Raw genomic sequence first — 27,585 nt, 5'->3', positions numbered from 1 at the left:
GGTGAAGAAGTTCCTCCTAAACTCAGTCCTAAACCTCCCAAGCCTGCAACACAGAAAGAGGCCATTCGGTCACTCTTGCCGTGGCTGTGCCAGCTCGTCAATCCAATTAGGGTTTTCGGTCTTCCAGCCACATCTTTTCTTTCCAAGTATTTATCCAATATTTTTGAGGGTTGCTGTTGAATCCGCTTCACCCCCCCTCCGCGCCCCCCGCCCCCCCAACCACCTTTCAGGATCCCCAATTCCGGATCTCCCCTCTGGTTTTTTTTTAGAATCTTTATCAGTGTCAATCCCCCAGTCGCCACATTCCGGCGCCTGTTCGGGTACACAGAGCGGAAACTCAGAATGTCCGAATTCACCTGACAAGCACGTTTTTCCGGCCTTGTGGGAGGAAACCGGAGCATCCGGAGGAAACCCACGCAGACACGGGGAGAACGGGCAGACTCCACACAGACAGTGACCCAACGGGGAATCGAACCCGGGACCCTGGCGCTGTGAAGCAACCGTGCTACCCACTTGTGCTACCGTGCCATCCATTGGCCAACGGTCTTCAATGAGAACCTTCTGCTCACCAGCCCTCAGGTTTGTCAAAGGTCCCAGATAGATTTTGAACACCTCTGGTAAATCTCACCTCAATCATCTCCGTCCTAAAGATCCCAGTTTCTCCAGTCCCCTCAAAAGAAGAGAGTGTGATGTGAGAAAAAAAAACCTTCTGGAATGTGCTTCCTGGAAGTGTGGTGGAGGCAGGTTCAATCGAGACCTTCAAAAGGATGGTTATTTGAACAGAAACAATGTGCAGGGGTGCGGGGAAAAGGCAGGGGAATGGCACTGAGTTATGATGCTCGTTTGAAGAGCCGGGGCAGACACAATGGGCCAAATGGCCTCCTTCAGCGCCGTAACAATTCTGTGATTCTGTGATAATTGACAAGCCTCACCCTGGCGTCAATCCAACAACTTTCCCCAGTGCAAAATCTTGTTTGCTGCTTTGTGGGGCATGGGGACCCTGAAGAGGGAGGAGTGGGGAAATGAAATGAAAATCGCTTATTTGAAGTAGGCTTCAAATGAAGTTACTGTGAAAAGCCCTTAGTCGCCACATTCCGGTGCCTGTTCGGGGAGGCTGGTACGGGAATTGAACCGTGCTGCTGGCCTGCCTTGGTCTGCTTTCAAAGCCAGCGATTTAGCCCTGTGCTAAACAGCCCCATAACAGCTAAACAGGAGAGGGGGGGGGGTTAGGGAACATAATAAAGTGCGGGACCTACTTCCTCTTTTGGAACTATTTTCCCTCCAAATCATTCAGAGCACAGCGACAACTTAAACAAACCCAGTCGAGTTAGGTGGGCGCAGTGGGTGAGTGAACTTTCAGCCCTTATTTCAGACGGAGGGGCGAGGATGGGTAAAATTGTCTTCACTGTCCATATCTAACTTGCTCTTTCCGAGCAAGGAGGGCATGGTGGCTGTTTCTAATCTTCAGGCAACAATTTCACTGCCCAGCCTCTCCTCAACTTCCAGTGACCTGTGCTTGGGATCCAGGCTGACATTCCCAGGGCAGATTGCGAGTCGCGCTGCTTTGTCTTTTGATTCAGATGTTAAGCCGAGGCCCAGGCTGCTGTCTCACGTGGCCACCGTTTCGAAGAAGAGTGTGGGAATTCTCCTGGATGTCCTGGCCAACATTCATCCCTCAATTAGCATCACTAAAAACAAATTACACCCATCACTCATTTAGCCTTCCTTATGTTTTCCTAAAAAAACAGTGTGCTGAAAGAAAATGTGTTAAATGAAAACACTTTTCAATAAAGGGACAAATAATAAGAGTAAGTTACATTAAAAACCTATTGGCCGCCTTAAACCTGAGCGGCCCAGTAATCCTCCTACTTACACTTTTGAATGACGCCTAGTTTGCTGCTTCCCGCTCGCTGCTTCCCTACTCTGATATTCCTGCTCAATGCTTCCCGCCATGTGCTCCACTCACCTCCCACACACACACGCAGCCATTTCTTTAACTCGCGCTTCCTCTCTCCTGAATCGAGGATCAATGAAGTGCCGAACGGGAAGCTGGCATGGGGCAGTGTAGTCAGTGGGCATGTCAGGGAGAGCGGCGAGGGGAGTATCGGGGAGTGGGAAGGTCAGGGAGAGTGGCGAGGGGAGTATCGGTGAGTGGGGACGGTGAGGGAGAGCGGCGATGGGAGTATCGGTCAGTGGGAAGGTCAGGGAGAGCGGCAAGGGGAGTATCGGTGAGTGGGAAGGTCAGGGAGAGTGGCGAGGGGAGTATCGGGGAGTGGGAAGGTCAGGGAGAGCGGCGAGGGGAGTATCGGTGAGTGGGAAGGTCAGGGAGAGCGGCAAGGGGAGTATCGGTGAGTGGGGACGGTGAGGGAGAGCGGCGACGGGAGTATCGGTCAGTGGGAAGGTCAGGGAGAGCGGCAAGGGGAGTATCGGTGAGTGGGAAGGTCAGGGAGAGTGGCGAGGGGAGTATCGGGGAGTGGGAAGGTCAGGGAGAGCGGCGAGGGGAGTATCGGTGAGTGGGAAGGTCAGGGAGAGCGGCGACGGGAGTATCGGTGAGTGGGGACGGCGAGGGAGAGCGGCGACAGGAGTATCGGTCAGTGGGAAGGTCAGGGAGAGTGGCGAGGGGAGTATCGGGGAGTGGGAAGGTCAGGGAGAGCGGCGAGGGGAGTATCGGTGAGTGGGAAGGTCAGGGAGAGCGGCGACGGGAGTATCGGTGAGTGGGGACGGTGAGGGAGAGCGGCGACAGGAGTATCGGTCAGTGGGAAGGTCAGGGAGAGCGGCAAGGGGAGTATCGGTGAGTGGGAAGGTCAGGGAGAGTGGCGAGGGGAGTATCGGGGAGTGGGAAGGTCAGGGAGAGCGGCGAGGGGAGTATCGGTGAGTGGGAAGGTCAGGGAGAGCGGCGAGGGGAGTATCGGTGAGTGGGAAGGTCAGGGAGAGCGGCGACGGGAGTATCGGTGAGAGGGGACGGCGAGGGAGAGCGGCGACGGGAGTATCGGTGAGTGGGAAGGTCAGGGAGAGCGGCGAGGGGAGTATCGGGGAGTGGGAAGGTCGGGGAGAGCGGCGAGGGGAGTATCGGGAAGTGGGATGGTCAGGGAGAGCGGCGAGGGGAGTATCGGGGAGTGGGGACGGCGAGGGAGAGCGGCGAGGGGAGTATCGGGGAGTGGGAAGGTAAGGGAGAGCGGCGAGGGGAGTATCGGTGAGTGGGAAGGTCAGGGAGAGCGGCGAGGGGAGTATCGGTGAGTGGGAAGGTCAGGGAGAGCGGCGAGGGGAGTATCGGGGAGTGGGAAGGTCAGGGAGAGCGGCGAGGGGAGTATCGGTGAGTGGGAAGGTCAGGGAGAGCGGCGAGGGGAGTATCGGGGAGTGGGGACGGCGAGGTAGAGCGGTGACGGGAGTATCGGTGAGTGCAAAGGTCAGGGAGAGCGGCGAGGGGAGTATGGGTGAGTGGGGACGGTGAGGGAAAGCGGCGACGGGAGTATCGGTGAGTGGGAAGGGCAGGGAGAGTGGCGAGGGGAGTATCGGGGAGAGGGAAGGTCAGAGAGAGCAGCGAGGGGAGTATCGGGAAGTGGGAAGGTCAGGGAGAGCGGCGAGGGGAGTATCGGGGAGTGGGAAGGTCAGGGAGAGCGGCGAGGGGAGTATCGGTGAGTGGGAAGGTCAGGGAGAGCGGCGAGGGGAGTATCGGGGAGTGGGGACAGCGAGGGAGAGCGGCGAGGGGAGTATCGGGGAGTGGGAAGGTCAGGGAGAGCGGCGAGGCGAGTATCGGTGAGTGGGAAGGTCAGGGAGAGCGGCGAGGGGAGTATCAGTGAGTGGGAAGGTCAGGGAGAGCGGCGAGGGGAGTATCGGGGAGTGGGGATGGCGAGGTAGAGCGGCGAGGGGAGTATCGGTGAGTGGGAAGGTCAGGGAGAGCGGCGAGGGGAGTATCGGTGAGTGGGGACGGCAAGGGAGAGCGGCGAGGGGAGTATCGGGGAGTGGGAAGGTCAGGGAGAGCGGCGAGGGGAGTATCGGGAAGTGGGAAGGTCAGGGAGAGCGGCGAGGGGAGTATCGGGGAGTGGGAAGGTCAGGGAGAGCGGCGAGGGGAGTATCGGGAAGTGGGAAGGTCAGGGAGAGCGGCGAGGGGAGTATCGGTGAGTGGGAAGGTCAGGGAGAGCGGCGAGGGGAGTATCGGGGAGTGGGACGGCGAGGTAGAGCGGCGACGGGTGTATCGGTGAGTGGGAAGGTCAGGGAGAGCGGCGAGGGGAGTATGGGTGAGCGGGGACGGTGAGGGAGAGCGGCGACGGGAGTATCGGTGAGTGGGAAGGGCAGGGAGAGCGGCGAGGGGAGTATCGGGGAGAGGGAAGGTCAGGGAGAGCAGCGAGGGGAGTATCGGGGAGTGGGGACGGCGAGGGAGAGTGGCGAGGGGAGTATCAGTGAGTGGGAAGGTCAGGGAGAGCGGCGAGGGGAGTATCGGGAAGTGGGAAGGTCAGGGAGAGCGGCGAGCTGAGTATCGGTGAGTGGGGACGGCAAGGGAGAGCGGCGAGGGGAGTATCAGTGAGGGGACGGCGAGGGAGAGCGGCGAGGGGAGTATCAGTGAGTGGGAAGGTCAGGGAGAGCGGCGAGGGGAGTATCAGTGAGTGGGAAGGTCAGGGAGAGCGGCGAGGGGACTATCGGTGAGTGGGAAGGTCAGGGAGAGCGGCGAGGGGAGTATCGGTCAGTGGGAAGGTCAGGGAGAGCGGCGAGGGGAGTATCGGTGAGTGGGAAGGTCAGGGAGAGCGGCGAGGGGAGTATCGGGGAGTGGGGACGGCGAGGGAGAGCGGCGAGGTGAGTATCAGTGAGTGGGAAGGTCAGGGAGAGCGGCGAGGGGAGTATCGGGAAGTGGGAAGGTCAGGGAGAGCGGCGAGGGGAGTATCGGGGAGTGGGAAGGTCAGGGAGAGCGGCGAGGGGAGTATCGGTGAGTGGGAAGGTCAGGGAGAGCGGCGAGGGGAGTATTGGGGAGTGGGGACAGCGAGGGAGAGCGGCGAGGGGAGTATCGGGGAGTGGGAAGGGCAGGGAGAGCGGCGAGGGGAGTATCGGTGAGTGGGAAGGTCAGGGAGAGCGGCGAGGGGAGTATCAGTGAGTGGGAAGGTCAGGGAGAGCGGCGAGGGGAGTATCGGGGAGTGGGGACGGCGAGGTAGAGCGGCGAGGGGAGTATCAGTGAGTGGGAAGTTTAGGGAGAGTGGCGAGGGGAGTATCGGGGAGTGGGAAGGTCAGGGAGAGCGGCGAGGGGAGTATCGGGGAGTGGGAAGGTCAGGGAGAGCGGCGAGAGGAGTATCGGGAAGTGGGAAGGTCACGGAGAGCGGCGAGGGGAGTATCGGTGAGTGGGAAGGTCAGGGAGAGCGGCGAGGGGAGTATCAGTGAGTGGGAAGGTCATGGAGAGCGGCGAGGGGAGTATCGGGGAGTGGGGACGGCGAGGGAGAGCGGCGAGAGGAGTATCGGGGAGTGGGAACGGCTAGGGGGCAGCAGGAGGGTTAGGGGGCAGCAGGAGGGCTAGGGGGCAGCAGGAGGGTTAGGGGGCAGCAGGAGGGCTAGGGGGCAGCAGGAGGGTTAGGGGGCAGCAGGGGGGTTAGGGGGCAGGAGGAGGGTTAGGGGGCAGCAGGAGGGTTAGGGGCAGCAGGTGGGTTAGGGGACAGGAGGGTAAGGGGGCAGCAGGAGGGTTAGGGGCAGGAGGAGGGTTAGGGGGCAGCAGGAGGGTTAGGGGGCAGCAGGAGGGTTAGGGGGCAGCAGGAGGGTTAGGGGGCAGCAGGAGAGTATCAGTGAGTGGGGAGGTCATGGAGAGCGGCGAGGGGAGTATCGGGGAGTGGGGACGGCTAGGGGGCAGCAGGAGGGTTGGGGCAGGAGGGTTAGGGGGCAGCAGGAGGGTTAGAGGGCAGCAGGAGGGTTAGGCGGCAGCAGGAGGGTTAGGGGGCAGCAGGAGTGTTAGGGGGCAGCAGGAGGGTTAGGGGGCAGCAGGAGGGTTAGGGGGCAGCAGGAGGGTTAGGGGGCAGCAGGAGGGTTAGGGGGCAGCAGGAGGGTTAGGGGGCAGCAGGAGGGTTAGGGGGCAGCAGGAGGGTTGGGGGCAGCAGGAGGGTTAGGGGCAGGAGGAGGGTTAGGGGGCAGCAGGAGGGTTAGGGGGCAGCAGGAAGGTTAGGGGGCAGGACGGTTAGCGGGCAGCAGGAGGGTTAGGGGGCAGCAGGAGGGTTAGGGGGCAGGAGGGTTAGGGGGCAGCAGGAGGGTTGGGGGCAGCAGGAGGGTTAGGGGGCAGCAGGAGGGTTAGGGGGCAGCAGGAGGGTTAGGGGGCAGCAGGAGGGTTAGGGGGCAGCAGGAGGGTTAGGGGGCAGCAGGGGTGTTAGGGGGCAGCAGGAGGGTTAGGGGGCAGCAGGAGGGTTAGGGGGCAGGAGGGTTAGGGGGCAGCAGGAGGGTTGGGGGCAGCAGGAGGGTTAGGGGGCAGCAGGAGGGTTAGGGGATAGGAGGGTTAGGGGGCAGGAGGAGGGTTAGGGGGCAGCAGGGGTGTTAGGGGGCAGCAGGAGGGTTAGGGGGCAGCAGGAGGGTTAGGGGGCAGCAGGAGGGTTAGGGGGCAGCAGGAGGGTTAGGGGGCAGCAGGAGGGTTAGGGGGCAGCAGGAGGGTTAGGGGGCAGCAGGAGGGTTAGGGGGCAGCAGGAGGGTTAGGGGGCAGCAGGAGGGTTAGGGGATAGGAGGGTTAGGGGGCAGGAGGAGGGTTAGGGGGCAGCAGGAGTGTTAGGGGGCAGCAGGAGGGTTAGGGGGCAGCAGGAGGGTTAGGGGGCAGCAGGAGGGTTAGGGGGCAGCAGGAGGGTTAGGGGGCAGCAGGAGGGTTAGGGGGCAGCAGGAGGGTTAGGGGGCAGCAGGAGGGTTAGGGGGCAGCAGGAGGGTTAGGGGGCAGCAGGAGGGTTAGGGGCAGCAGGAGGGTTAGGGGGCAGCAGGAGGGTTAGGGGGCAGCAGGAGGGTTAGGGGGCAGGAGGGTTAGGGGGCAGCAGGAGGGTTCGGTGGCAGCAGGAGGGTTAGGGGCCAGCAGGAGGGTTAGGGGGCAGCAGGAGGGTTAGGGGGCAGGAGGGTTAGGGGGCAGCAGGAGGGTTAGGGGCAGCAGGAGGGTTAGGGGGCAGGAGGGTTAGGGGGCAGGAGGGTTAGGGGGCAGCAGGAGGGTTGGGGGCAGCAGGAGGGTTAGGGGGCAGGAGGGTTAGGGGGCAGCAGGAGGGTTAGGGGGGCAGCAGGAGGGTTAGGGGGCAGCAGGAGGGTTAGGGGGCAGCAGGAGGGTTGGGGGCAGCAGGAAGGTTAGGGGGCAGGAGGGTTAGGGGGCAGCAGGAGGGTTAGGGGGGCAGCAGGAGGGTTAGGGGGCAGCAGGAGGGTTAGGGGGCAGCAGGAGGGTTAGGGGGCAGCAGGAGTGTTAGGGGGTAGCAGCGAACGGGATCACTCGGAGTTTCTGCTCCTGATGACTGTACAATAATTCTGAAGCTGGATGTGCAAAGGAAATTTTACGGAGGTTCCTGCAAATTCTCTGCCTTCATCTTGGGACATTGGACATACAGTGCAGAAGGAGGCCATTCGGCCCATCGAGTCTGTACCAACCCACTTAAGCCCTCTCTTCCACCCTATCCCTGTAACCCAATAACCCTTCCTCACTGCAGGTTTGTTTCTGTGGTGAATGTTCTCAGCATCCTCTGCTTCCTGATGGGAGCTTCTCTCGGCTCAGAATTGGGGTGAAGTTGAGGGATTGCAGCTTCGAGCTGCTGAATTGTTGGGAGGCTGTTGGTTACAGAGTGGTGTCTCTGTCAGAAATCATCACCTGTACTCAGCCCCACATTAACTCTGTATGTGCCAGACCCTCACACAACAATAGAGCAAGACAGCAGCTGGCTACAAAGCCACGTAACCGTTTTGTCCTCAAAGAGAGCCTGCCACAGTTTTGCAGGAAAATAAAATGCTGTGTATTCGAAGTTACGTCGCTCTTTGTAAAAACAGCGTGTCTTCCATCTCACCCTGCACGGCACTACAGCAATCATCTTATCTCAGGATTAGCGTTGGAGAAAATCCTCCTTGGCTCCATAATGCAGTCAGGCAAGAAGCCACAGTTGCCCAGCTTTGGGGTACGGTCGTGCACTGGCTGGGGGTACAGTCGTGCACTGTTTGGGGATGCGGGCGTGCACTGTTTGGGGGTACGGTGCACTGGTTGGGGTACAGTCATGCACTGGTTGGGGTTACGGTCGTGCACTGTTTGGGGGTACAGTCGTGCCTAGCTTGGGGGTATGGTGCACTGGTTGGGGTACAGTCATGCACTGTTTGGGGGTATGGTCATGCAGTTTGGGGGTGCGGTTGTGCACTTGTTGAGGTTACGGTCGTGCACTGTTTGGGGGTACGGTCGTGCACTGTTTTGGGGTACGATCGTGCAGCTTGGGGGTACGGTGCACTGGTTGGGGTACAGTCGTGCACTGTTTGGGGTTTCGGTCGTGCAGCTTGGGGGTACGGTGCACTGGTTGGGGTACGGTCGTGCAGTTTGGGGATACGGTCATGCAGTTTGGGGGTACAGTCGTGCACTGTTTGGGGGTACAGTCGTGCACTGTTTGGGGTACGGTCGTGCAGCTTGGGGGTACGGTGCACTGGTTGGGGTACAGTCGTGCACTGTTTGGGGGTACAGTCGTGCACTGTTTTGGGGTACAGTCGTGCACTGTTTGGGGGTACAGTCGTGCACTGTTTTGGGGTACGGTCGTGCAGCTTGGGGGTACGGTGCACTGGTTGGGGTACAGTCATGCACTGTTTGGGGGTACAGTCGTGCACTGTTTGGGGGTACAGTCGTGCAGCTTGGGGGTACGGTGCACTGGTTGGGGTACAGTCGTGCACTGTTTGGGGGTACAGTCGTGCACTGTTTGGGGTTTCGGTCGTGCAGCTTGGGGGTACGGTGCACTGGTTGGGGTACGGTCGTGCAGTTTGGGGATACGGTCATGCAGTTTGGGGGTACAGTCGTGCACTGTTTGGGGGTACAGTCGTGCACTGTTTGGGGTACGGTCGTGCAGCTTGGGGGTACGGTGCACTGGTTGGGGTACAGTCGTGCACTGTTTGGGGGTACAGTCGTGCACTGTTTTGGGGTACAGTCGTGCACTGTTTGGGGGTACAGTCGTGCACTGTTTTGGGGTACGGTCGTGCAGCTTGGGGGTACGGTGCACTGGTTGGGGTACAGTCGTGCACTGTTTGGGGGTACAGTAGTGCACTGTTTGGGGGTACAGTCGTGCAGCTTGGGGGTACGGTGCACTGGTTGGGGTACAGTCGTGCACTGTTTGGGGGTACAGTCGTGCACTGTTTGGGGTTTCGGTCGTGCAGCTTGGGGGTACGGTGCACTGGTTGGGGTACGGTCGTGCAGTTTGGGGATACGGTCATGCAGTTTGGGGGTACAGTCGTGCACTGTTTGGGGGTACAGTCGTGCACTGTTTGGTGGTACAGTCGTGCACTGTTTGGGGGTACAGTCGTGCACTGTTTTGGGATCTGGTCGTGCACTGTTTGGGGGTACGGTCGTGCACTGTTTGGGGGTGCGGTGCACTGCTTGGGGTACAGTCATGCACTGTTTGGGGGTATGGTGGTGCACTGTTTGGGGGTACAGTCGTGCACTGTTTGGGGGTACAGTCGTGCACTGTTTGGGGGTACAGTCGTGCACTGTTTTGGGATATGGCCGTGCACTGTTTGGGGGTACGGTGCACTGTTTGGGGGTATGGTGCACTGTTTGGGGGTACGGTGCACTGTTTGGGGGTACGGTCGTGCACTGTTTGGGGATATGGCCGTGCACTGTTTGGGGGTACGATCGTGCACTGTTTGGGGGTATGGTGCACTGTTTGGGGGTATGGTGCACTGTTTGGGGGTACGGTTATGCACTGTTTGGGGGTACGGTTATGCACTGTTTGGGGGTATGGTGCACTGTTTGGGGATATGGCCGTGCACTGGTTGGGGATATGGCCGTGCACTGTTTGGGGGTACGGTCGTGCACTGTTTGGGGGTACGGCCGTGCACTGTTTGGGGGTACGGCCGTGCACTGTTTGGGGGTATGGTGCACTGTTTGGGGGTATGGTGCACTGTTTGGGGGTATGGTGCACTGTTTGGGGGTACGGTGCACTGTTTGAGGGTATGGCGCACTGTTTGGGGATATGGCCGTGCACTGTTTGGGGATATGGCCGTGCACTGTTTGGGGGTATGGCCATGCACTGTTTGAGGGTATGGCGCACTGTTTGGGGGTACGGTGCACTGTTTGGGGATATGGCCGTGCACTGTTTGGGGGTATGGCCATGCACTGTTTGGGGATATGGCCATGCACTGTTTGGGGGTATGGCCGTGCACTGTTTGGGGGTATGGTGCACTGTTTGGGGGTATGGTGCACTGTTTGGGGGTATGGTGCACTGTTTGGGGGTACGGTTATGCACTGTTTGGGGGTATGGTGCACTGTTTGAGGGTATGGCGCACTGTTTGGGGATATGGCCGTGCACTGTTTGGGGATATGGCCATGCACTGTTTGGGGATATGGCCATGCACTGTTTGGGGGTACGGTGCACTGTTTGGGGATATGGCCGTGCACTGTTTGGGGATATGGCCGTGCACTGTTTGGGGGTACGGTGCACTGTTTGGGGATATGGCCGTGCACTGTTTGGGGATATGGCCGTGCACTGTTTGAGGGTATGGCGCACTGTTTGGGGGTACGGTTATGCACTGTTTGGGGGTACGGTTATGCACTGTTTGGGGGTACGGTGCACTGTTTGGGGATATGGCCGTGCACTGTTTGGGGGTACGGTGCACTGTTTGGGGATATGGCCGTGCACTGTTTGGGGGTACGGTGCACTGTTTCGGGATATGGCCGTGCACTGTTTGGGGGTATGGTGCACTGTTTGGGGGTACGGTGCACTGTTTGGGGGTATGGTGCGCTGTTTGGGGGTACGGTGCACTGTTTGGGGGTACGGTGCACTGTTTGGGGGTACGGTGCACTGTTTGGGGGTACGGCCATGCACTGGTTAAGTTACGCGCTGCCTAAGCTAACGAACCAGGGAACGTGAATTCAAATCCCACCATTGAGCTTTGAGCATTGACGACTGTTTGCCGCGTATGGAAATGCAGAGAGGAAACCTTCCCCTCCGAGCCTCCTCCAAAACAGGTGAGACTCAGCGAAACATTGTGACTCCTGGTATTCCCCCCTCGCCACCAGCAATTCAAAGTGTAGCAACCCTGAGACATGTTGTGGAGTGGTGATAAAAGTGCAATGTTAATGTGCCACCTTTTCACTGGCTGAGTGCCAATGCGTCAGTGAGCAGGCAATTGAAGAGGGAAGAAAAATAAAATGTCCTGTAGATTCATTCAGAACAGCAAGAATGATTTTACACCCACACCTTCTCTCTGAAAATGAGCTTTGATTGCTTTGCGCGCTTCATTCTTGTCCGCTTTTCTGTTCCACAAGGTCTTATTTCTGTTCTGTCATTATCCTCAGTGCGCTCTGCCCTCTATCCTTGTTACCTCTCCCACCCTATGCCTACGTCAACTCTTTGCCCTTTCCTTCGTCGCCTGGTATCATTATGAACTGCGATGGGTTCAGGCTGTTCGGGCACAAAATGAAATTGATTGCCCTGCGGTGATGAATTGTGTGACATTGACTGTGTGTTTTCTCAGAGCGTTCAGGCAGAGTATGAGAACAGGACAGGTAAATAGCTACATTACATCAGGCTGTGTCTCTGCTTCCTGCCTGACCAGGTTTGGTAGCAGAAGAAGCTGAATGGTGCCCTCCGCCCCACCTTATCCCTTCTCCCAAAGTGTTATTGTAAAGTGGCCATAGTCCCAGATGACCGTAGACTGCTTTCCATTTTGAGGGGGAGAGCTGACTGGTGCTGATTTAACCTGAGGGTCACCACGCCTCAGGCGAGGGCCAAGTTTCAGAAGGCAGGGTCTTCATGACCTCAGCCGGTACGGGAATTGAACCCGTGCTGCTGTCCTTGCTCTGCATCACGAACCAGCGAACTGAGCTAAATCAGCCCATCACTGGCTAGGCCAGCGTTTGTTGCCTGCCCCAAATTGCCCTTGAGAAGATGGTGGTGAGCCAACTTCATAAACATCTGCAGTCCATGTAGGTACACCCACAGTGCTGTTAAGAAAAGGAGCTCCAGCATTTTGACCCAGCGACAGTGAAGGAACGGCTGATATATTTCCAAACCAGGAGGGTGATTGGCTTGGAGGGGAACCTCCAGGTGATGGGGTTCCCAGGTATCTGCAGCTCTTGTCCTTCTAGATGGTGTTGGTCGTGGGTTTCGAAGGTGCTTTCGAAGGAGCCTTGGTGAGTTACTGCAGTGCATGTTGGAGATGGTGCACATGGCTGCTCCTGTGTTTCGGTGGGGGAGAGAGTGAATGTTGGCTGAAAGGGTGCCAATCAAGCGGGGCTGCTTTGTCCTGGATGGTGTCGAGCTTCTTGAGTGTTGTTGGAGCTGCACTCATCCAGGCAACTGGAGAATATTCCATTACACTTCTGACTTGTGCCTTGTAGATGGTGGTCAGGCTTTGTGGGGTCAGGAGGTGAGTTACTCACCGCAGGACTCCTAGCCTTTGACCTCCCCTGGTAGCCACAGTATTAATATGGGTAGTCCAGTTCAGTTTCTGATCAATGGTAATCCCCAGGATGTTGTTGGGGATTCAGTGAAGGTAATGGCTCTGAATGTCAAGGACGATTGTTAGATTTTCTCCTGTTGGAGATGGTCATTGTCTGGCAATGTGTGGCATGAATGTAACTTGCCACTTGTCAGCCCCAGACTGGATATTGTCCCGGTCTTGCTACATGTGGACAGGGATTGCTTCAGTATCTGAGGAGTTGCGAATGGTGATAAATATTGTTCAATCCATCAGCGAACATCCCCACTTCTGACCTTACGATGGAAGGTCATTGATGAAGCAGCTGAAGATGGTTGGGCCTAGGACACTACCCTGAGGAACTCCTGCAGTGATGTCCTGGAGCTGAGATGATTGACCTCCAACCACCACAACCATCTTCCTTTGTGCCAGTTACCAACCAGCGGAGAGTTTCCCCCCTGATTCCCTCCGATGTCAGTTTTGTTCAAGCTCCTTGATGCCACCCTCGGTCAAATGCCGCCTTGATGCCAAGGGCAGTCACTCTCACCTCAATTCTGAAGTTCACCTGTGGAATTCAGCTTGTTTGTCCGTGTTTGAACCAAGGCTGTAATGAGGTCAGGAGCTGAGAGACCCTGGTGGAATCCAAACTGAGCATCCGTGAGCAGGTTATTGCTGAGAAAGTGTCGGTTGACAGTATTGTTGATGACCCCTTCCTTCACTCTACTGATGATCGAGGGTGGACGCAATGGGGCGGTAAATGACCGGCTGGATTTGTCCTACTGTTTTGTGTACAAGACATACAGCTACTGTGTTCAAGGCTTGGGAATGGGTTTTGACCCCATGAACCTCTGGTTCGGAGGTCAGAGTGCTATCATTGATCCACAGCTGGCACTGAGGTTCCCAGCTAAAGCCAGCACAAACACACCTGGTGCGCAATGTTGCTGGATCAGCTGTTTGTATCAGTGGCCCAATGGACAGTTCTACTGAAAACAACAATGTGCATTTACATAGTGACTGCAACATATAAAATACACGTATCCCAAGGTGCACCACAATGGAACTATGTAAGGAGATATTAAGATCTCCTCGTTTAGCTCAGCTGGTTTGTAATGCAGAACAAGGCCAGCAGCGCGGGTTCAATTCCCGTACCAGCCTCCCCGAACAGGTGCCGGAATGTGGCGACTAGGGGCTTTTCTCAGTAACTTCATACTTGTGACAATAAAAGATTATTATTATTATTAAGATAGAGAGGGCATGACCAAAAACTTGGTCGAAGAGGTAGGTTTTGAGAAGCACCTTAAAGGATAAGGAGAGATGTGGGGAGATTTAGGGAGGAAATCCAGAGCTTAGAACCCAATTGGCCGAAGGCAAGGCAGCCAATGATGGGGGGGATTAAAATCGCCGGTGCAAAAGGGAGCAAGGTGCCGATATCACGGAGGGTTGTAGGGCAGGAGTATGTTACAAAGATAGAGAGATGCGGGTTCACGGAGGGATTTGAAAACAAGGATAAAAATGTTTGAAATCAAGACTGCTCCAACACAGGAGCCATCAAGCGCAGAGCGGTGGTGGGTGAGTGGGACTTAGTGCGAATGAAAACAGGCATTCCACCGATATTTCCGACAGGGATGGGGGGAGCTTCAGGGGCAGGTGAGAAGGTGCAAAAAATGGAATATAGACAAAACGGTTTTCAGTGAATAATTGTCGTGACGGAAAGGTAGCAGACCGGTCAGGGTGACAATGTAGCTCCTGCATCAGCTGCTCAGGTATCTACTCTGTTCCTGTTTCCAAAAATACACTGCAATGAAAAAGAGAAACTCCGGAATCTTCCAGCCCTCCCCTCTGGCGAATTCTTCCCATTCCGCTCATGGCATCTCTCCCCACCCCGCCCGTCCACTGGAGTTTCCTTCAATTTCTAATCCCTGGTTTCTTTTATGGCGCTGATATTTATTGACCTATCACCTTTTGTTGCCATGGTGCTGTCCTGTGTTTCAGGTCCCAGAACCGAACATACTCGTCTTTACACTGTGTGAGAGCGCATCTCACCGATCTCCGGCCCACAACCAAATCATTGCTTCTGAAGTGATTTTTCTCTGCATTGGGGTGGCATTTCACTTTTGTGATGGAATATGTGTATTTTATTTTTAATCGGTTAATTGTTCATGGTTGTATCTGATTGGCAGATCTTGCCTGGGAGTGAGGGACCCTTACTGTGGCTGGGACCTGCGGAAGAGGCGGTGCACCACCATTGAAGACAGCTCCAACATGAGTCTGTGGAGTCAGAACATCACAGAGTGCCCGGTAGGTGTTTGGTTAAACACGTCGCAAATACTTTCCCGTTCGTGTCTTCGCCATTGGTCGTCTCTTTAATCTGAGCACCATCAGGGGCCCAGGAGAGGGTCTCGAAGGAATATCGGGGACGGTATTCTCCGGCCTCCCAGCTGGGGTTTTTCTCGGCATCGGGAGGTCGGGAATTCCGGCTCGGAATGGTAGCGGGGATGAGGGACTTCACTCATGCGGAGAGACGGGAGAAGCTCGGATTGCACTCCTTAGAGCAGTGAAGGGAGATTCAATAGAGTTGCAAGTGAGGAGAAACTGTTATCATTGACAGAGGGGTTGGCGACCAAGCGACGTAGGTTTAAGAACCAATGAGGAGATGTTGAGAATGTTTGTTTTGACAAAATAAATTATTACGATCTGGGATGCATTGACTTGAAGCAGATTCCGCCATAACTTCCGAAAGGGAATTGGATCAATACTTAAAGGGGAAACGTAGGCAGGGCTATATGGTGGGAGAAGAGTGGGAAAGGAGGACTATTTGGATGGCTTTACCAAACAACCAGCAGAAACACAGTGGGCCGAATGGCCTGCTTCTTTGCCGATTCTATGATGCTAATTCCCTGCCAGCCCCTACTGAATGCTTCATAGGTCCGGTTCTGAAGAAGAGTCGCATTGGACTCAAAACGTTAACCTTGTTTCTCTCTCCACAGCTGCTGTCAGACCGGCTGAGTTTTTCCAGCACCTGCTCCTTAGGCTTTGCTTGGCTATCAACCACTGCTGAAATGTTGAGTCCACAGACAGCAGCGGGAAGGAGAGGAGCGGTCTTTCGGGCTATATTTCAATTAAAAAATAAAAACACAGGCAGGGTCTCTCACAACCCCAGGGCATCCTAAAACATTTTGAAGATAACCCCTGTTGTAATGTGGGAAACGTGGCAGTCAATTTGTGCACAGCAAGATCCCAGAAACATCCATGAGGTAAATGAGCAGACAGACTGTGTTTTTTTTTAAAGTGTTGTTTGAAGGATAAATATTGGCCAGGACACTGGGGAGATCTCCTTCTTAAAATACTGCCACGAGGGGGAAAGCTGGAGGCCATGATTTAGCACTTCACCTGAGCGACTGCACCTCTGGCAGTATAGCACTCCTTCAGTTGGGCACAGTGTCAATCTAGATTTTGTGCTCAAGTCTCAGGGGTATGTGGGACTCGAGCACATGCGACACAGAGGCAGGGGTGTTACCCGCTGAGCCAAGGTTGCCACACTAAACAAAAAAGGGACAAGTTGCTGAAGCTTTTTATCACGCACTCATCAGGGCAAACACAAGAGTGCCAAATTTCAAACAATTACAATTGATACTGCGAGGGAAAGATTTGCTAATTGGTTGGCAAGCTGAATCTGATTGGGAGGACTCTTCCATGGAGCAAACCTTGGGTAAACTATCGGCTCCCCAAGCTCTCGGGCAATTCAAAAACCTGCAAGGTTTGAGCATCCCGGCGCCTTATCCCGTACCGGCCTCCCCGAACAGGCGCCGGAATGTGGCGACGAGGGGCTTTTCACAGTAACTTCATTGTAGCCTACTTGTGACAGTATGTGATTATTATTGTTATTATTAGTATTATATGTGCAGGGGCTGGTTTTAAAGCAGGCCAGCAGCACGGTTCGATTCCCGCACCAGCCTCCCCGGACAGGCGCCGGAATATGGCGACTAGGGGCTTTTCACAGTAACTTCATTGAAGCCTACTCGTGACAATAAGCGACTTTCATTTCATTTCATTCATATTCCTTTTGTTTGCAGAGAGTAGGTCCCACGTTTGAATGTATGCTGCTTCTGACATTCTTGCACACAATATTCAATATACATGCATACACAAGGACCCATTCTCTGCAAACAAAAGGAACATGTCCAAGCCTTGCACCTTTCGTTGAATGAACCGTGAACGTGGGGAACCTTTCTCTATGGCAACATCTCGGCCATCAGAGATGACGCACCAACCAATCAGCATCCTTTTCTCCTGTAGTACAGATTTCTGTGATCGTTTGAAATTTGGCATTCTTGTGTTTGCCCTGATGAGTGCAGAATGAAAAGCTTCGGTAACATGTGTCTCTTTCCAGCGATATTCCCAAGCGACTGTTTAAATGGCAGAAATTTATCGGCATCTTGGTACCAGTTATTCATTCATGACAACTATTTTTTTTAAAAAGCTCACACTTTGATCTTAATATGTTTCTGTTCACTGATTTCAAAAATGCTATGGGCTGGCTGTAACAGATGGTTGGGATGTTCACTCCTTGCCCTCCTTCCAAGAAACTTATCAATTTTCAAACAGATACTTAAAAAATTTAGCAGGTGAAATGGTCTTTTAAAAAATTCAGAAGCTTGCAAAATCGTGACACTTGTCCACAAATCTCTTCCCAACATAAAACTGGCAAAGAAGGGCAGGGTTACATCGGAACAGATTTGAACGTCCCTTTGGGGGAGAGGAGGAAAGCGCTGGGTGTTGCATTAATTCAACCAAGATGCGAATGTGACAGGCTAAATAACGTTTAGGGCTGCAAGTTGGCTCTGGGCCACTGGCACTCTTTCCAGGGCAATTGTGCCAATTCTCTTGGCTGCTCGTATCCCAGCACCAGGGACCCTGATTCGATTCCGGCCTTGGGTGACTTGTCTGTGTGGAGTGGCCACATTCTCCCCGCATTAGCGTGGGTTTCCTCCGGGTGCTCCTGTTTCCTCCCACGGTCCAAAGACGTGCGGGTCAGGTGGACTGGCCGTGATCAATGTAAGGGGTTACAGGGATGGGGCAGTGGAGAGTGGGCCGAGGTCGGGGGCCTCTTTCGAAGGCTCGGGGCAGTCGGGATGGGCCAAGTGGCTTCCATCTGCACTGTGGGGATTCTATGGAATTTTAAGTTCTTATCTCTTCCCGCCCCCGTCAACATCTTTGCGACCCTCCATCTCTGAACGCTCATGCACATCGATTCATTCTGACTCACCAGTGGGCAGCACGGTAGCACAGTGGTTAGCACACTTGCTTCACAGCGTCAGGGTACCAGGTTCGATTCTCGGCTTGGGTCACTGTCGGTGCGGAGTCTGCACGTTCTCCCCGTGTCTGCGTGGGTTTCCTCCGGCTGCTCCGGTTTCCTCTCACAGTCCAAAGATGTGCAGGGGTAGGTGGATTGGCCATGATAAATTGCCCTTAGTGTCCAAATAAGGAGGGGTTACTGGGGTAGGGTGGAAGTGTGGGTATAGGGTGGAGGTGTGGGCTTAGGCTCTTTCCAAGAGTCGGTGCAGACTCGATGGGTCGAATGGCCTCCTTCTGCACTGTAAATTCTGTGATTCTATGCCTTCAGCTGCTTAGGCAGCCTCTCCAAGACTCTCTCCGTTAAAGCCCACATCTTTGACCTTCCCTCAGCTGACCTTACATGGCTCAAGGTCAGTTGGTGTCTAATTATGCCTGGGGCCATATTACTAATCTAAAGGCTTTTTTGGGGGAGATATTCTTTCACAGGGTGTTGGCATTACTGGCTAGACCAGCATTTATTTCCCATCCCTAATTGCCCCTTGAGAAGGTGGTGGCAAGCCATCATCTTGAACCGCTGCGTTTCCCGTGGTGTAGGTGCATCCACTGTGCTGTTAGGGAAGGAGTTCCAGCGACAGTGAAAATACGGCGCTATAGTTTCAGGTTAGGATGGTGAGTGGCTTAGAGGGGAACCTCCCGGTGGTGGCGTTCCCATGTACCCGCTGCCCTTGTCCTTCCCGATGGTAGAGATCGTAGGCTTTGAATTTGCCATTGAAGGAGCCTTGGTGAGTTGCTGCAGTGTAGATGGCACACATGGCTGCCACTGTCGGTAATGGGGGGGGGGGATCAGATATTGAAGGCGGTGGACGGGGTGCCGATCAGGTGGGCCGCTTTGTTCTGGATGCAATCAAGCTTCTGTTTCGTTCTGGGATGTGGGTGTTGCCTGGGGCGTCACTGACTGTTGCCTGTTGATCTGTTGTCTGGTAAGATGAGAGAATGGAAAGGGGTAAGTTTTTTAAAAAATTGTCTAGACTTTATTCCCGCTAAGAAATGCAACTGCTCGCAATATTGTGCCATTTTTCTCAGCTTGTGATTCAATGCTTCACCTTTTGAACTTTTGTTTGGTCCACCTAAACTATTGGGATCCTTTGATTTAGGTGAGAAACCTCACAGCGGATGGTGAATTCGGGCCTTGGTCTCCTTGGCAACTGTGCGAGCACACAGACAAAGAGGCCACAGGGTCGTGCATGTGCCGCTCCAGGTCATGTGACAGCCCTGCTCCACGTTGCGGAGGTTGCGAGTGCGCTGGAGCCCGGATTGAGGTGGCAAATTGCTCAAGGTAGGAGGATAGAACTTTTTACCTTGCAAAAGATGTCTCATCGTGACTAATGTCGTCCCTTGTGAAGTCGGTGCCAATATTTATTTGGTCAGCCCATCAGCTTGGTTCGAGTCACATGAATACAAAGCATTTACTGTAACTGGGGCACAGTATAACCATAGAGTTACAGAATCAGGAACCGGAGGACGAACTCTAGGAGGGCAGTAAAAAATACAGAGTCGCAGTTTTATGGATGTTTCATGGTTTCAAATTGCCCCCAAAGCACTTTACCACCAACCACAGGGCCGGCCCAAGGTACCGGCAACTCGGGCAGTCGCCCGGGGCGCCATGTGCTAGGGGGCGCCAGACTCGGGTCCCGCACATGCGCAATTGGGCCGGTGCCAACCCGCCCTCCCCCAGGGCGGCCCCCTCCGCCCCCCCCCCCTCCGGCCGCCCCCCCCCTCCGTCCACCCCTCCCCCTCCGTCCACCCCTCCCCCTCCGTCCACCACTCCGTCCGCCCCCCCACCCCGCCTCGGCCCCGCCCCCCTGCCTCGGCCCCCCCCCCCCGCCTCGCCCCCCCCCCCCCCCCGCCTCGGCCCCCCCCCCGCCTCGGACCCGCCCCCCCGCCTTGGCCCCGCCCCCCCCACCTCGCCCCCCCCCCCACCTCGCCCCCCCCGCCTCGGCCCCGCCCCCCCTCAGTCCCGCCCCCCCCCCCCCCCCCCCCCCCAAGGGCGCTGAAGTTCAGCTTGCCCGGGGCGCCAGCAACCCTAGGGCCGGCGCTGACCAACCATAGGCAGATACCGAACTAAAGGAGGCTATTTTGCCCATTCTGCCTCTGTCGGCCCATTGAACGGGCTATCCAACCATAACGATTCCCCCTGCTCCTAACCCTGGACCCTGCAAATGTTTCCTTTCATCTGAGGTTGAGGGGCGACCTGATAGAGGTCTACAAAATTATGAGGGGCACAGACAGAGTGGATAGTCAGAGACTTTTCCCCAGGGTAGAGGGGTCAATTACTAGGGGGCATAGGTTTAAGGTGCGAGGGGCCAGGTTTAGAGGATATGTAGGAGGCGGGTTTTTTTACACAGAGGGTAGTGGGTGCCTGGAACCCGCTGCTGGAGGAGGTGGTGGAAGCAGGGACGATAGTGACATTTAAGGGGCACCTTGATAAATACATGAATAGGATGGGAATACAGGGATACGGACCCAAGAAGTGTAGAAGATTTTAGTTTAGTCGGGCAGCATGGTCGGCACGGGCTTGGAGGGCCGAAGGGCCTGTTCCTGTGCTGTACTTTTCTTTGTTCTTTTTTGTTCTTTGTCCAGTTCCTTGCCGAAAGTGACGACAGAATCTGCTTCCTCCACCCTCTCTGTCAGCACACTCCAAATTATAACATAATAACCTTTTATTGTCACAAGTATGAAGATACTGTGAAAAGACCCTAGTCCCCATATTCCAGCACCTGTTCGGGTAAGCTGGTGCGGGAATTGAACCCGTGCTGCTGGCCTTGTCCTGCATCATAAACCAGCAGTCCAGCCCACTGAGCTAAACCAGCCCTCAAGAGAAATGAAGGGCTTTGGAAATGCCGCCACTGTGAGAAGTACGACAGTGCACAGCAGGATCCCGCAAATGGCAGTAAGTGAATGACCAGAAAATTGGTTTCGGCGACATCTGTTTTGAAAGGATAGATATTGGCCGGGCCACCAGGGTGCACCTCCTTGCTTCTATCTTCGAAGTAGCACCGCCTGAGGGGCCGCCCCGGTTTAACATCGGGTCCGACAGATCGAACCTCTGACAGGGCAGGTCTCATCCAAAGGTGGCACTTCCGACCGTGCAGCACACCCTCAGTGGTGGCATTGGCCGCGGAAAGGTAGATTTGACGTCCAGGTTCCTGGAGTGGGGCGTGAGCACCACAATCTTCTGACTCAGCAGCCCGAGCGTCCTCAGTTTAGCTGCAGCTGTGTGGATGGTGCTTGGCTCTGGAAAGGACCGCAGCTTGGAGCAACGAAGGGAAAGCCACTTCTCTCTCACTCCCCCTCTCCCTGCCATCTGGAAGGATCCAATGCAAAACGAGATTGGCGAAACATCAACTCAGTTCAAACTGCCTATAATTGGACCCTGATTGCTGCTAAATTTAGTTTCCCTCTGAGCTGTAAGCCTGTCAGGTGTGAGATCTGGAAATGTCAGCGCTGGTGCAATGGGGGTGGGCACAACACGATAAGCTGAGCTCAGTTTTAACTCACGATGCAACTCACTTCGGAACATTTGACAATTTAGGTGGACAACTGTTCCATGGGCGAGGCTGAACAAGCAGAATTTTATTCATGGGACATAAGTTGCCAAGAGAATAAAGTACCAGGTCCAACTGTCTGCACAATTCAAGGTGATTAGGCATCTGTGGGTTCACTTTATTTGATGCCAAATGTGAGATTATAGTCTATGCTTAGGCTCACAATCTGTACGCCTGCGCACGCACGTAAGCATGCACATACATATACTATACACACACGCACACATGCATAATATTAATCTTTATTGTCACAAGGAGGCTTACATTAACACTGCAATGAAGTTACTGTGAAAAGCCCCTAGTCGCCACATTCCGGCGCCTGTTCGGGTACACAGAGGGAGAATTCAGAATGTCCAATTCACCTAACAGCACATCTTTCGGGACATGTGGGTGGAAACCGGAGCACCCGGAGGAATCCCACGCACACTCGGGGAGAACGTGCAGACACATGTGCGTGTGCCTGTATGTGCAAACTCACACACACACACACACATGCACAAACATATACTCAAACACATACACGCACATACATATAAATACACACTCTCCTACATGTACCCAGACATCCACAAACACACGCACATGCACCCAAACAGACAGACAATATACATGAGCGCACACACACACACAAAACTTGCTTCTATGCACTCTACCGTACTCCGTTCACTATTGTTTGACTCTACATCACACTGTGGGCAGCACTGTTCTCAATCCTTGCTGCACCCTTACAACGAAGGAGCAATAGGAATCGGTGACACACAAGAGACCAGAATTGTCGATGTATTGGAACATCCAAGAGGGATTTGGAGCTTGAGAAGGTGACAGAAATAGAACAAGGAACCGCTCTGTGGGGGAACCTAAAAAAAGGGATGAGGATTATGAAATTGAGGCAATGCTGGACTAGGAGCTTATGTTCGGTCATTGAGTTTAGAGCGTGGTGGGTGAACGGAATTTGGATCATGAACAGTCAGGAGCAGGAACCCAGGGAGATCTGTCCCAGTCAGTAGGGGAAGGGGGCCAGACACTGGCCAATTATAGCTTGCCTGCAATGTACTCCAACTGAGATCAATGAACACAGACTGCGGTCTGAAGCTCAGCAGCTTCTAGTTAACATGACAGTCGTATTACACCAGGCAATACTTCACGCTGTTAGAAAGGGGGGAAGCAAGACAAATCACTTTTGATTGAGCGCGGAGTCAAGTCACGGCTGTGTTAGAACATATTTAATACGAACATGTTGTATGCAAATTAACATCTTGTGGCTACATCTCTTTCTCCCATTTCCTCCCCTTGAATTATTCCACGGCAATTTGGTAACACTCTGTACAGCCTCAGCTTTTGTACCTTGTGTGACAATCGCCGATTTGGGTGAGGTTTACCTGGGGGCATTGAACTGCCATTGAAATCTGATATGAAGTTAAACAATGTGTGCGTTCAGTGTGTTCCACAGTAGCTGTCGTTAGTTAATGCCTCCCTGATTTTGCGTGAATCGTACGCTGTCTGTAATATATTAATCGACAGAGTGGTCTCAGTGAGATTCGCAAACCTTCACGACGAGCGCTCCAGTGAGTTGTACCCTCCCCTCCCGCCCTTTCAAATGATGAACGATATATGCGTGAAAAGACAGATAGAACTGGAGGTATTTTTTTTAAATCCTAACCTCCCTGAAGGAGAGCAGTTCCCGGGGACATCGCTGCCATCACGACCACAAGTGGTAGCAATGAATCTTACTGAATGTAATCTGACAAGAGTCTACAGGGGGGACAGGACAAGGTGAGGTCTGCAGAATGAATGGAAGTGCTGCCAGCTGATGATAGATTGTTGCAGAGCTCCAGAGCGCAGGGTGTGGGATGAATGCTGAAAAGTGAGTTCCAGGCCCTGTTTATTCATGTCCTAATTGAAGTCGGTGCTAAGTAGTGATCACAGACAGTGTAGCGACAATGAATGATCCATAAGGATGGGAAGCTGATGTGCAAAGGGGGTGCCACAGAACGACCTGCCAACATTCATAACACATTGGGGGGAGAGCTTGGTACATTTCCGATGTACTACTGCCACAGGTTAGTCAGAAAAACATCAAACTAATATCCTCTCATTCCACCGGTTATCCACATCTGTCCTGTATGATTTGCCATCTTGATTGTACAGTGTGACAAATGACACCCGAAGTGACTGCAGCAAAGATAAACTTACCCTCCTTGTCCGTCTCGACCTGCCTGCAGTTATTGACACAGTGTGGTGAATGAGATTCACACGGTATTATAATCTGTATATATGTATCAATATTGTAAGTGCAGTTGCACTACCTGACCACCAGGGGGAGTAGCTCTGGGAGTACTCGAGAGTTTGTACTGGGCTACTCCCTTGGCTCCGCCCAGGACTCCTCCCCCTGGAGCTGCTGTATAAAGATCCGTGCCACAGGGTCAACCAGCCAGTTCACCGAAAGTTCAACGGCTAACAGGCTGGCTCTGTTGTACGTATATTAAAACCGCTATTCTAATCCTACAAGCACGTGTCCGTAGAATTGTTGGTTCCAACACACAGTTTGACCCGATCATCCAGCTCCAATACCTCTCCACTGTGGGACTGTTCTCAACTAACTCCATTCTTATCCATCTAATCGCAGCCAGAGAATCAACTGCAAGGACATCTCTTCCTGTTCCCCACACCCTTACCTCTCGTGCCCCAAGAATTTATCCTTAGTCACCTCCTATTTCTCATCTGCACACACGGTGACATCGCTAATTTAAAAAAAACATCTTTATTGTCACATGTGTGGTGATCTCTGTATGTTGTAATTCACGATCAGACTATGTTGAGCACGTACATGGGCCGCACGGTTTCCTCCCACAGTCCAAAAATGTGCCGGGGTAGGTGGATTGGCTATGCTAAATTGCCCTTCGTGTTCAAAAAAGGTAAGGCGGGGTTTCGGGCACAGGGTGGAAGTGTGGGGATAGGGTGGAGGTGTGGCCTTAGATAGGGTGCTCTTTCCAAGGGCCGGTGCAAACTCGATGGGCTGAATGGCCTCCTTCTGCACTGTAAATTCTGTGATCTATAGGTAATTGAACACTAGATGGCCACACTATCAGGACCTATATGAAGGTTTTCCCGCTCTTTCCAATAGGAGAGTGTGTCAAGAGTGCAGAGAATACAGAAGGGAGACAGCTAGTTAGAAGAAGTTATTAGTTATCAGTAAATAGCATTATCCTATTTAATAATTTAATCTACAGTTATTTGTTTGTTTTACTAGTTCAATATTAAGTAAAAAGAACTTAAAGAATTGAAGATTATTTTATATTACTCATCAAATTACTTTATCATCACTGGAAGCCTTGAACACCATGGCGCTGTGAAGCCATAGTGCTGGGCACAGTGCTACCATGCTGCCCGACACAGTTTGCTGACGACACGACCGTAGTGGATCGGATCTCGAACAACGATGAGTCAGAATTCAGGAGGGACATAGAGAACCTAGTGGAGTGGGGCAGCACAGTGGCACAGTTGTTGGCGCTGCTGCTTCGCAGCTCCAGGGTCCGGGTTCGATTCCTGGCTTGGGTCGCTGTCTGTGCGGAGTCTGCACGTTCTCCCCGTGTGTGCGTGGGTTACCTCCGGGTGCTCCGGCTTCCTCCCACAGTCCAAAGATGTGCAGGTTAGGTGGATTGGCCATGATAAATTGCCCTTAAGTCTCCAAAAAGGTTAGGAGGGGAGACAGGGTTACTGGGTGGAGGCGTGGGCTTAAGTGGCGTGCTCTTTCCAAGGGCTGTTGCAGACTCAATGGGCCGAATGGCCTCCTTCTGCACTGTAAATTCTATGTTTCTATGTAAGACTACGTCTATATTTCAACATCTCGGCTAGACAAAAATAGTAATATATATTAAGTAGACTTACGTTAACACTGCAATGAAGTTACTGTGAAAAGCCCCTAGTCGCCACATTCCGGCGCCTGTTCGGGTACACCGAGGGAGAATTCAGAATGTCCAATTCTCCTAACAGCACATCTTTCGGGGCTTGTGGGAGAAAACTGGAGCACCCGGAGGAAACACATGCAGACACGGGGAGAACGTGCAGACTGCGTGCAGACGGTGACCCAAGCCAGGAATCGAACCTGGGACCCTGACACCGTGAAGCAACAGTGCTAACCACGGCGGACGTAATTATTTTGCAGGAGACACATCTGAAAGTGTCTGACCAGACCAGGCTAAGGAAGGGCTGGATTAGCCAGGTCTTCCACTCGGACTTGGACTCGAAGTCCAGAGGGGTGGCAATCATGATCAACAAGTGGGTTCAATTTGAGGCGGAGGGCATAGCCGCAGACAGGGGGGGCAGATACCTAACGGTACGGGGCAGACTGGAGGGGAGAAGAGTGGTGCTGGTGAATATATATGCCCCGAACTGGGATGACGTGGACTTCATTAAAAGAGTGCTGGGGAAGATCCCAGACCTGGACTCTCGCAGGCTAATAATGGGAGGGGACTTTAACATGGTCCTTGACCCGGCTTTGGATCGGTCGTGTCCCAGAACGGGTAAACTCCCAGCAATGGCAAGGGAGCTGAAAGGGTTTATGGAGCAAATGGGGGCAGTGGACCCCTGGAGAGATAGACAGCCGACAGGAAGGGGCTACTCGTTTTACTCGCACGTCCATAAAGTATATTCTAGGATAGATTTCTTCGTACTAAGCAGGGATTGTATAGGGGAGGTAAAGAACACGGAATATTCGGCAATTACTATCTCAGACCATGCCCCGCATTGGGTAGACCTGCAGATCGGGGGGGCGAGCTACCAACGCCCGCAATGGAGGCTAGACGTGGGACTGCTGTCGGAGGAGGGGACCTGTGAGAGGCTTCGGAGGTGTATGCAAAATTACCTGCAGGTGAATGACACGGGGGAGGTCTCAGCGGCGACCCTGTGGGAGGCGCTAAAGGCAGTAGTGCGGGGGGAGCTGATATCAATCGGGGCCCACAGAGCCAAGGAAGACCGGGCAGAGATGGATAGATTGGTCAGGGAAATGGGTCGGATAGATGAAGAACACGCGGAGTCCCCGGGGGAGGTTTTACTCAGGGAGAGGCAGAGACTACAGGCAGAACTGGGGGCACTGTCTACGAGTAGGGCCGTGGGACAGCTTAGGAAGGCGAGGGGAGTGGTGTACGAGCATGGGGAAAAGGCTAGCAGACTGTTAGCGCAGCAACTCAGGAGGAGGGAGGCGGCCAGGGAAATAGGTAGAGTGATAGGTATAGGGACGGGCGTAAAGTGGAGGACCCGGCAGGATTGAATAAGGTATTCCGGGACTTCTATCGCAAGCTGTATACTTCGGAGCCGCCGGAAGAACCGGAGGAGATGAAAAGGTTTCTGGACGGGTTAACATTCCCAACAGTAGGGGGGGCGAGTGGATGAGCTGGGGGCCCCGATTAGAGTGGAGGAGGTATTGGGGGGCCTAAAGGCCATGCAGTCGGGGAAGTCCCCGGGGCCGGATGGATACCCAGTAGCGTTTTATAGGAAGTTTTCTGAGCTGGTGGGCCCGGTCTTGGCGAGGGTTTTCAATGAGGCAAGGGACAGAGAGACCCTGCCGCCGACAATGTCGCAAGCCACTATATCATTGATATTGAAGCGGGGTAAAGACCCGGAGGCGTGTGGGTCCTACAGGCCAATCTCCCTGATTAATGTTGACGCCAAGCTCCTGGCAAAGGTACTGGCGGTTAGAATAGAGGACTGCGTACCGGAGGTGATTGGGGAGGACCAAACTGGGTTCGTGAAAGGTAGGCAGCTGGCGGCCAACCTGAGAAGATTACTTAATGTGATAATGATGCCCCCGGCGGGCAGGGAGGTGGAGGTAGTGGTGGCGATGGACGCCGAGAAGGCCTTTGACCGGGTGGAGTGGGACTATCTATGGGAGGTGCTCGGACGGTTTGGGTTCGGGGAGGGACTGGTGGATTGGATAAAATTATTATATCAGGCCCCGAGGGCAAGCGTCAGGACTAACAGAGAGGTGTCGGAGTACTTTAGGCTGTACCGAGGGACCAGACAGGGCTGCCCGCTCTCCCCGCTGCTGTTTGCGCTGGCCATAGAGCCGCTGGCGATTGCGCTGAGAGCCGCAGAGGGATGGAAGGGG

The 27,585-nt window shown here is 54.3% G+C and overlaps 1 protein-coding gene across 2 annotated transcripts in view; it reads left to right on the top strand.

The window, feature by feature from the left end:
* The window catches only part of sema5ba (sema domain, seven thrombospondin repeats (type 1 and type 1-like), transmembrane domain (TM) and short cytoplasmic domain, (semaphorin) 5Ba), a 396,442-nt gene that overhangs the window by 290,236 nt on the left and 78,621 nt on the right, over nt 1–27,585 (top strand). For both annotated transcript variants that reach the window (XM_038790081.1, XM_038790080.1), the window contains exons 13-14: nt 14,760–14,877; nt 19,029–19,210. In XM_038790081.1, coding sequence (XP_038646009.1) covers nt 14,760–14,877; nt 19,029–19,210 — 300 coding nt within the window. The remainder of the gene's footprint in view (nt 1–14,759; nt 14,878–19,028; nt 19,211–27,585) is intronic.

Source organism: Scyliorhinus canicula, chromosome 2 (assembly GCF_902713615.1).
Source record: "Scyliorhinus canicula chromosome 2, sScyCan1.1, whole genome shotgun sequence".
NCBI classification, from domain to species: domain Eukaryota; kingdom Metazoa; phylum Chordata; class Chondrichthyes; order Carcharhiniformes; family Scyliorhinidae; genus Scyliorhinus; species Scyliorhinus canicula.
Note: the sequence above shows the minus strand (reverse complement) of the source record. Positions and strands in the feature narration are given on the sequence as shown.